General features: G+C 37.5%; 1 protein-coding gene across 2 annotated transcripts; it reads left to right on the forward strand.

Annotated features, from left to right (window-relative positions):
- The first annotated feature begins 769 nt into the window (after positions 1-769).
- Positions 770-8830, forward strand: si:dkey-83f18.9. 2 transcript variants are annotated; one of them, NM_001100082.1, is made up of 5 exons: positions 1246-1289; positions 1370-1408; positions 1501-1857; positions 2432-2779; positions 2936-3311. In NM_001100082.1, the coding sequence occupies exons 2-5, from the start codon at positions 1372-1374 to the stop codon at positions 3295-3297; spliced, it is 1104 nt and encodes a 367-aa protein (NP_001093552.1). In that variant the 5' UTR covers positions 1246-1289; positions 1370-1371; the 3' UTR covers positions 3298-3311. The 2 variants fall into 2 exon arrangements, with proteins under 2 accessions (XP_073762023.1, NP_001093552.1); XM_073905922.1 differs by having other exon boundaries at positions 770-1408; positions 2936-8830.
- The last annotated feature ends 1087 nt before the right edge of the window (positions 8831-9917 follow it).

Here is a 9917-nt window from a genome sequence, read left to right on the forward strand (position 1 = left end):
AATCATAACAATCCAAAATTTTTATTTAACACCATCTCTAAATTAGCAAATAATCGGAAATGTTCCACAACAAATTAGTACTGATGACTTCATGAATTTTTTCAGTGATAAAATAGAAGGCTTTAGACTGAAAATAGGAGATGTTAAATTTTCTGCACCACCTTATACTCCAAATCCTGTAAATATTTCACTGAATCAGAATAATCTACACTGCTTCAACATCATAGAACAGGAAGAGCTAGATAAAATTATAAATAGCTCTAAACCAGCTACGTGTATGCTGGACTCAATTCCAACAAAATTACTGAAAGAGCTGCTACCTGCTATAGGAGAACCTCTTCTTAACATTATCAACTCTTCTTCATCTATAGGCCATGTTCCAAACTCTTACAAGCTAGCTGTTATTCAGCCTATTATAAAGAAACCGCAACTGGACCCCAAATACTGAGCTAATTACAGGCCTATTTCAAATCTTCCATTTATGTCTAAAATACTAGAAAAAGTTGTTTCCACTCAATTATGCTCTTTTCTGCAGACGAGCAATATTTTTGAAGTGTTTCAGTCAGGTTTCAGAGCTCATCACAATACAGAAACCGCATTAGTGAAAATAACCAATGATCTACTCATAGCTGCTGACCAAGGGTGCATCTCGCTATTAGTTTTACTCGATCTTAGTGCAGCATTTGACACCATTGACAAATATTAAAATTAAATTGCCCCAGTGTCATATAAATCAGTACAGATTTTCCTATCATAACAGAAGAGCACCACAACATACTGGACAAATAAATTTTGATTCACAAATAATCAGATTTGACAGTAAAATTAAAAGTAAATATCAGCAGAAAAAACACAGTTTAAGATTCAAGTGGTGTTATGACACAACACAGAGATAGTGTGCTGATGGGGACATATAAAATATAAAAATATTGTGCTGTGGTGAAATACATGCTGTCAGTCACTGGATTATTGAAGCTGAGAGCACACGGAAAGTAGATAAAAACTGATGCAAATGTTGAGTTGGATTTTCCCTGTGAAGCTGTTACGGAAATATGAATTCTGAAATATACAGACTCCACTCTCTACCACATTTAAATGAACACACTTGCAAAGAAGTACAGAATCACACAGAGAGGACATATGCAAAAACATGTGAATGAGGAAGAAAAATGAAAAAGTCCCTTGTTTAGAGTAATAACCAAATGCGGTGATGAGCTGAAATAGAATCAGGCAGTCTGAATTTGCAGACAGACACATCAGACTGAAGACAGAAACACACCAGCTCTGAGGTAAGAACTACTCACATTCATATTATACACTTCCGACATAATGCTAATGATTATGAATGTTTTGTCAATTTCTTCCTCAGAAATGGCTCAGTCTCTATATTTCCCTCTTCTCCTCATTGGTGAGTGTGTTTGTAGTTTTATTTATGGTTTATAGTTTCATTAGGTTTGACTCTGTTCTGAAAAGCATTAAAGCAAAGTGTCTCTTTCACAGCTCTCTGCTCCATATCTGAATGTGTTCAGCGTCAGTATCACTTTATAAATGAGACAAAGAACTGGACTGAAGCTCAGAGATACTGCAGAGAGAATTACACAGATCTGGCCACTGTTGACAACATGAACGACATGATCGAGCTGATGAAGAGTGTGAAAGTGAATGATAGACGTGTCTGGATTGGTCTTCAGAGGACAAGTGATTATAATTGGCATTGGTCTTCAGGTGATCCTACACTGTTTAAGAACTGGGCATCTGGACAACCAGTCGGCGGTGATAAATGTGCTTATATAATAGGTGGACAGTGGTATGTTTTGCCATGTAGTGCCACCTACACATCATTCATCTGCTACAACAGTGAGTACAAACCACTACAGTAACTAACGTTCATTAACTAAAGATGATTTAAATAGAAAAGAAATGTAACAAGAGTAAACCTTTATACATTAGTGTAAAATCAATACAAAAGAATTCTTAATAGTTTACATCTGAAAAAAATCCACTGCTTACTGAAAGGAAAAAAGAAAAGAGATTGAATTGTGTTCTTTCAGCTCTTACTGTGCATTCACACGGGGCTTCAGCGTCCACAATTAGTCCACAATACTGTGTGAGCTGGGGTAGTTGCATAAAGCGATCTGATGGGCTGACACTTTCGTTGGCGCTTGAAAAGTGGCAACGCCACTGAAGCATCCCATAATTTTGATTGGCAACGCTTGACGTCCCCCATTCAAAGTGAACGGGAAGAAGGCCCCATGTGAATGGGGTGTAAGATTAATGACCTCAAATCTCATAGTAATATTTATAAACATAAAAACCCACCACAAGTTTTCTGTAATACAGTCATTTGCTTCTGTTCACAAACAAACTGCACATCAACGTAAGAATAATGTTAACTTGAATTATTAATGTTTTCTATTTGATTTTACTAAAGTGAGCAGAGGACTGGTGTATGTCAAACAGTCAATGAACTGGGTAGACGCTCAGAGTTACTGCAGACAGAATCACATTGATCTGGTCAGTGTGAGGAACCAGAATGAGAATGAACAGATGAAAACGTTCATTAATGACAGAAACTTATCTGGATCTGGAATCTGGATCGGTCTGTTCAGAGACACATGGCAGTGGACAGATCAGAGCAGCTCCTCATTCAGATACTGGAATACAGGTGAACCAAATAATAGTGGAGGTCATGAAAACTGTACAGTGCTAATGGAGAACACTCAAGGATATTGGGCAGATGTTCCTTGTGACTGGCAGTATCCTTTTGTGTGTCATGAAGGTGAGCAGATCCTCCACACACACTCAATCCATCATCAGCTCTTGATCTCTTAAAGTTGACTCTACATGTCTGACATGACAAATTCCTCCACAGAGTTTGTTCTGCATGTTGTTGTTGATCAGTCTCTCTCTAGTTTCTGCTTTGTTTTGTGTCCAGATAAACTGATTGTGGTCCAGCAGAATCTGTCGTGGTCTGAAGCTCTGAGATACTGCAGACAGCATCATGTGGATCTGGTCTCGGTTCAGTCAGTGGAGATGCAGTATGAGGTGATGAACGTGGTTAAACTGGCGTCTACTGAGGCGGTGTGGTTGGGTTTACGATTCTCCCACATTTTGGACATCTGGTACTGGGTGAGTGGAGAGACCGTGTGCTATCAGAACTGGGCTCCAGGGAACGGCACATCAGAGAAGATTTGTGAGCCCACAGTGAGTTCTGGAGCAGTTCAGTCTGGACAAGGTCAGTCCTGGATCAGCCGTCCTGAAACTGACCGGCTCAACTTCATCTGCACTAAGTACTAGGATTGAAAGACCTGAGGATGTTTGTTTAAAAGTATGAATGTTAAATATCACTGCTTCAAATGCTTACTTCAAGTGAACTGAATTTGTCTTTTATTGATAAAAGTAACAGGGCAATGCGGTGGCTCAGTGGGTAGCACTCTCACCTCATAGAAAGTAGGTCGCTGGTTCGAGCTTTAGCTTGGTCAGGCATTTCTGCATGGAGTTTCCATGTCCTCCATGCGTTCGCATGGGTTTCCTCCTGGTGAAACGGTTTCCCCCACTAGTCCAAAGACATGCGGTACAGGTGAATTGGATAAGCTAAAATGTCCGTAGTGCATGTGTGTGAATGAGAATGTATGGGTGTTTCCCAGTAATAGATTGCTGCTGCAAGGGCATCAACTGTACAAATTGGCAGTTCATTCCACTATGGGACTAAGCCAAAAAGAAAATTAATGAATGATAAAAGTAACAATGTGGCATTTTTAGCTTTTTAAAAACATTATATGTAATCTATATTATCTCATAAAATCCGAATTAATTTAAGTCTTAGCCTTCACCCTTTAATAATTATCATAACCACCTGGTTAACCTTTTACCCATAGGTTATCATTATTTTTATTTAGAGTTTTGTCAGTACATTATTCAATACAAAATGTGGGCCAGAAAAAAAAAAACTTTTAAGGAAGTCCCCCCTTAAAGGGTTAAATGTGACATCAAAGGCCCATTTAATAGTAGTGTAAAAACAAAATGTTTATCCTGTCAAAAACACTTCATTTCACATGATATATTTTTTAATGTAATAAGCTGCTTCTCCTCTGACCCTTTCTGAGGCTGTATCAGGGTTGAAAATACATTCCAATATTAATGTTAATTAGTTAGTTAGTTTTTTTATATAGCACATTTTACAACACAACGTTGCTCAAAGTGCTGAACACAATCAATACTAAATAATAAAACCTGCATCACATACATAACAATTCAAATATAAGGCAAAGCCCTAAACATTAAAAAGGCTCAAATAAAGAATAAGATGGAGTTTCAGATGCTTTTTAAAAAAACAGATGGGATTTAGAGCGTGTCTGATGTGAGGTGGAAGCCCGTTCCAGTGTTTTGGGGCGATAACAGCAAAAGTCTGATACCCACTTTGCTTACACCGGAACCTTGGCACCGAAAGAATAAACTGATCAGAAGATCTTAATGACCTACCAGGATTATACACATGTAGGAAGTCTAATATGTAAGGTAGTGCCTGATTTTTTTAAGGATTTATAAACAAAAACTAATAGTTTCAAATGAATTTGTGACCTAACAGGCAGCCAGCCCAGAAAGGAGAAAACTGGGGAAATGTGTTTATACTTGCAAGTCCCTGTCAGAAGTCTCGCAGCTGCATTTTATACTAATTGCAATCTATTCAGGGCATTTTGACTAATACCCAAATATAGAGTTGCAATAGTCAAGTCTTCCCAAAATAAAAGCATGGATCACCTTCTCAAGGTCATTAAAAGAAAGAAATTACTTTTGCCATAAGTTGTAAATGGAAAAAACAAAGGGTTAGGATCGCCAGACCAGACCAGCTTCATTGAAATTCCAAAAAAAGTACGACAGCCATGGTTTTAACCTTAATCAGACATCTCAAAAAGGAGTCAAGCCCATTTTTATTATTACTTTTAAGAGGGACATAAATCGGAGTGTCGTCAGCATAAAAATTAAAAGCCACTACATATTTACGAAAACTAATCCTAAAGGTAAAATATATAAAGAAAATAATGTAGGTCCAAGAATAGACCCTTGTAGAACTCCACATGTCAGGGGTCTGGAGGATAAAAAGGTCTGACCAACATTAACACAAAAGCTTCTATCTGACAAATAAGATCTAAAGCATTTAAGAGCATGTTTTAATTGAGAAGGTACCATACCAGAAACAAGACTCCTATTTATAAAGGACAAAATACTAGGGCCAATCATCTCAAAGGCTTGCTTAAAAGCTTTAATGGAAAAATATCTAATGGACAAGTGCTGGGTTTTATCTGGCATACTGTTGCAGTCAGAGACACAAGAGAGACAGATGTGAAACTAACAAGTGCAGCAGCGGACACATCAGGTTCCAGAAAAAACAATATTATAGCTAACAATTCTAGACCTAATTGAAGAAATATTCTCTGTGAAGTTGTTTAAAAAGCTTCACATGTATCACATGATTCCTCCATAACAACATTCAGCCCAGTGTTAATCACAGAACTTATGCAGGAGAATAATACATCAGGCTTATTTTGATGATTACTGATTAATTCAGAAAAATATTTCCTCTTAGCCTCCTTCATAGAAGCCTGATAATTGGAGAGAGATTCCTTAAAGACCTCATATGACACCTGTAGTTTATCTCTCTTTCGCTTACGTTCAGCCTTTCTGCAGGCCTTTCTAGATGCCAGAGTTGTCTCATTCAGCCAAGGCTCAGATCTAGGCTTAACAGTTCTAGTTTTTGGGGGGGCAACAAAGACTAAGATGGAAGAAAAGGAGCAATTGAACAACTCCAGCAATCGGTCCACATCCGTATAAGAGGGAGGGTTCTCTAGCATAGTTGTATGTTGATCGTTATAGTACAAATCTTTAAACAGATTAATAGAAGAACCATTAAATCTACGAAACCGCCTGAAGACAATAGGTGAGTTGCTTATTTCATGGGTAAAAGTGATCTCAAAAGTGACCGCTTTGTGATCTGAAAATGCCATATCGTCTAATGCAATATTACAGACTGATAGACCATATGTCAAAACACAATCCAATGTGTGCCCATGGTTGTGAGTGGGCCCTTGCACATGCTGTTTCAAATTTTAAGAGTCTATGAGATTAAAAAAATCCTTTGCTAAATTTTCTTTTGTGCAGCAAACATGAATATAACAAATCACCCAAAATTAAAATATTATCATATCTGGGTAAAATACTGCTTAAAGGTAATTGGCAGGTGCCATTTACGCCATGCGCCAAGGAAATTACAGCTTTTATTTTACCTTTTTAAGATACCTTTTTACAGTATACAGTAATGCCTATTAGAGAACACAATGCACCCGCAACATTTCAGCAGTTAGTTAGCTGTGTGTTGGGGGGAGTGTCAGGAAGTGAGGTGTATTTAGATGACATTGTTGTCTAATTAACATTGTGGCAAGATCATATCAATCAATTAACACAGGTTTTAAAAAAAATTGACTGAGGCCAATTTAACGATTAATTTGACCAAATCTGATTTTGCAAAAGCAACGGTTGTCTACTTGGGTAAGATCGTGGATAGTGGCATTGTTAAGCCAGCACATGAAGCCATCTCATCCTCCCCAGTTTCTTCAATGCACTGCAAATTACAACACTTTCTGGGAATGGCTGAAAATTTTCGTAGTTTTTTTAAAACCTTTGACAGTAGTTTCCTCTCACAGAACTATTAAGTCCAGAGTCATTTTTTAAATGGACACCATAATGTCAACATTCTTTTGAATCACTTAAATTCCTTTTAATGCATGCACCCGTCTTGGCTGCTGTAGTGTACGACCATTCATTCAAATTGGCTGTTGATACTTGCTATGTGGTGGTGGGTGCTGTGCCATTGCACGTTGGGCTTGGAGTTGTGCACCCAGTGTGCTACTTTTAAAAATATCCCAAAGACATCAAAAAGCATACTCAACAATTGAAAAGGAAGCTCTGGTGCTAGCTTTGGCCCTCAACAACTTTGAAGTTTATATTGGCTCTTCATCCTATCCAATTATTGTCCACACTGATCACAACACCTTATTTATAAAATGCGTAATTCTAACCAGCGTTTGGTGTGATGGGCTTTGTTTGTCCAAGCTTTTAACTTGGAAATGAAACGTGTTGCTGGTAAAGCTAACATGCTGGCTGATGCAATGTCACATATTACTATGTGGTAACGGGTGGTGTTTTATTTATGTATTATTTTTGCTTCATTTACCAGTTATCATTTTAGGGGTGGAGGTGTTACGTGTAGCGTTCACTCCTGCCCATAACATATTATTACTTTCAATTGATCTTGTTTGCCTTTTTTCCCCTTTTCAGTTTTCTATTGGTTGTTAAGGTGGCGTGAGGCATTGTAAAGTGGAAACGGACTTCTCAGGTCCCCTCATTCCTGCACACCACTACAGTTTTTGGTGACTTTATTGTTGTGTTCTCCTTTTATACTTTCCTTTTGATATTGTTTGGAGTAGGGAGTTCCACTGCTTTAGGTTTGTTTGGTTGTTGTTTATTGTGCTGTTAGGCTCCTCATCTTTTGGCTTTTTGAATTGTTTGGCTGGTTATGTTAAGTAATTATTTAGTAGAGCACTTTGGCCGTTGTTTATTCAATAGCACTGTACAATTCAAGTTTATTTTCACAACAATTGCCATTACAAAAAGGTGTGCATATAAAAGTATGTATGATATTCGGTTATGTGTGAGATACAGATCTGACACTTTGTTGTTCTTTTTTCCCTTTACACCTGAGCTTCACAGTCTATAAACTGGTTTTGCAACCACCATTTAAAAAAAGAAGAAGCAGGTGTTACCATGTTAAAATTGCATGGACATTTAAAATAGCACATTTATTCCCTTCATATATAAAACTATTCCATTTTACTGTTTTCTTTTCTGAAGCTGGGATTGTGTGTAAGGACACCTGCAAAGTCATAGGGTTACATCCGAAGACACAGCAGATTGCATGCCAACATCAAAGAATAAAGGCACGATTAGAACTTTAGAATTTGAGCATGCACAATTCTGTCGTGAGGGGCTTGGACAGGATTGGCATTAAACATTGATTAGACATTGATAAAGCAAGGGACTGCTCCATATTTAACATTTCTGTAAAGAGAGATCATGTTTTGATCTTCTATTGGTGATCCTATTTCACAGATCAGAGTTCACCAAGCTTGAACTTTCGAATGCAGCAACATGCAAAATTTGTCGCACAACCTTGCATTTCCAGTCTGCTGCAATTGCATGGAAGTCCAGGGGCGAAATGTGTAGTGTGATCGAGGCTTAAAAAAAAGAGGTGGGAGGCAGGCACATGTTCGGTACCTGTTTTTCTTTTATAAATCATTGCAACATTCAAACAGGTCAGTTATTGCCCTTTTCAAATTGTCTGAGACAAAATGCACAAAAACATTTACAAAAGTGAACATTTAACCTGATGTCACTTTTAAGGTGCATGTACCAAACTGTTTCATCCAATGTCTGTGCTTTGAATAAGAAAGTAAAAGATCATGTTTCAATAACGTGGCATAAATTATATAGACTACTAAAAAACAAAGTAAAGCACGAGCTGTGTAATGTCAGATGTTTTCATGGGATCTTGGTTTTCTGGTGGCGTGGCGACTTTTAGTAACATCTTTATTGCTGGTTTATAAAAAGTGATTCTTAAGATCTCCTTTCATTAAGGATTTGCTGTAATACAATGACACTATATTTGTCAATTTTTACAATAGATAATATAGTTTATCATTTTTTTTTTTCACATTAATGTCATGATGTTGAGTACTGTATGATTCTCTTTACCAATAAAATAATAATTCATCACAAAATGTATGTTGTCTTTACATTTATTCATCCTCTGTTGCCATGCAGAAATCAGACACAGGAGGCGTGTCTGGGTTACAGTTAACTCAATCTCTGTCAGCATATTTAAATATGTACACATACAACTCAGCCAATCACTATCCTCAAATTCAAGCTAAGATGGAGAATTATTTATTAGCTACTATTGATGCACAATATGGTTTCAATATTTGCAACATTTTTTCAGCATCACTTGCTTTAAGCTGATCATTGAAGTAAAAACCATTTGTAACTCTTGGTAAAGTTATAGTTCACCCAAAAAAATTAATTCTGTTAGTAATTCTTACCCAAACCGAAATTCTTTTAAGGAAACCCAAGCAAAAATGGGGAGAACATGCGAACTCCACATAGAAATCCCACCATGTCCAGCCAGAAGTCAATCCAGTAAACTACTTGCTGGGAGGCGACAATGCTTACTACAGAGCAACCATGCTGTCTGGTTTGAGAATGTTTTTAGGAAATGTTTGAACTTTGAACAAATCTGAAACCTTGTTGACTATTGAGGATAAGGGAGCTCTGGAATCTAAAACATCTCTGGGATCAAGCATCTAACACAGGGGTGCCCAACCCTGTTCCTGGAGATCTACCTTCCTGCAACTGAAATCTGCAGAAAGGTGGATTTCCAGGAACAGGGTTGAGGACCTCAGATCTAAAACATCTGTATTTGTGTTCCAAAAACACAACAAAGTTTAGTAATTAATAAAAGACATTTTCTTTTTGAGTTTTAAGGATACTTTAAACTGCACAGCTAATAGTTTAGGAGGAGTGAGTTCCAGAGATTTGCATCAAGGGGGTACACACCAGGTTATCCAGAATGCAGACAAGTTGAGGGAAGTGAAGACCAGAACCAGATAAATGGAGATTATGCCTAGGAGAGTTCACAGTTGACATTTCTGAAAGATTTTGAGATGCCAGACCATGCAAGGGCTTATATCTGAGCATACAGGTTTTCAAATCAACAAAATCTAACAGGGAGCCTTGAGATGGCAAAATGTAGTTTTAACAGTATTCTGAACATGCAGGCGGAAGTTAGGCGATTGTCAAACATA

Source organism: Danio rerio, chromosome 7, assembly GCF_049306965.1.
Source record: "Danio rerio strain Tuebingen ecotype United States chromosome 7, GRCz12tu, whole genome shotgun sequence".
NCBI lineage: Eukaryota > Metazoa > Chordata > Actinopteri > Cypriniformes > Danionidae > Danio > Danio rerio.

What these genes read in the sequence shown, in the direction of transcription:
- si:dkey-83f18.9 (XM_073905922.1), top strand. Translation starts at nt 1,330, where the DNA reads ATGCTAATGATTATGAATGTTTTGTCAATTTCTTCCTCAGAAATGGCT. An exon ending in TTTCCCTCTTCTCCTCATTG is followed by an intron (nt 1,409 to 1,500) that starts GTGAGTGTGTTT and finishes TCTCTTTCACAG; the next exon opens with CTCTCTGCTCCATATCTGAA. An exon ending in TCCTTTTGTGTGTCATGAAG is followed by an intron (nt 2,780 to 2,935) that starts GTGAGCAGATCC and finishes TTTTGTGTCCAG; the next exon opens with ATAAACTGATTGTGGTCCAG.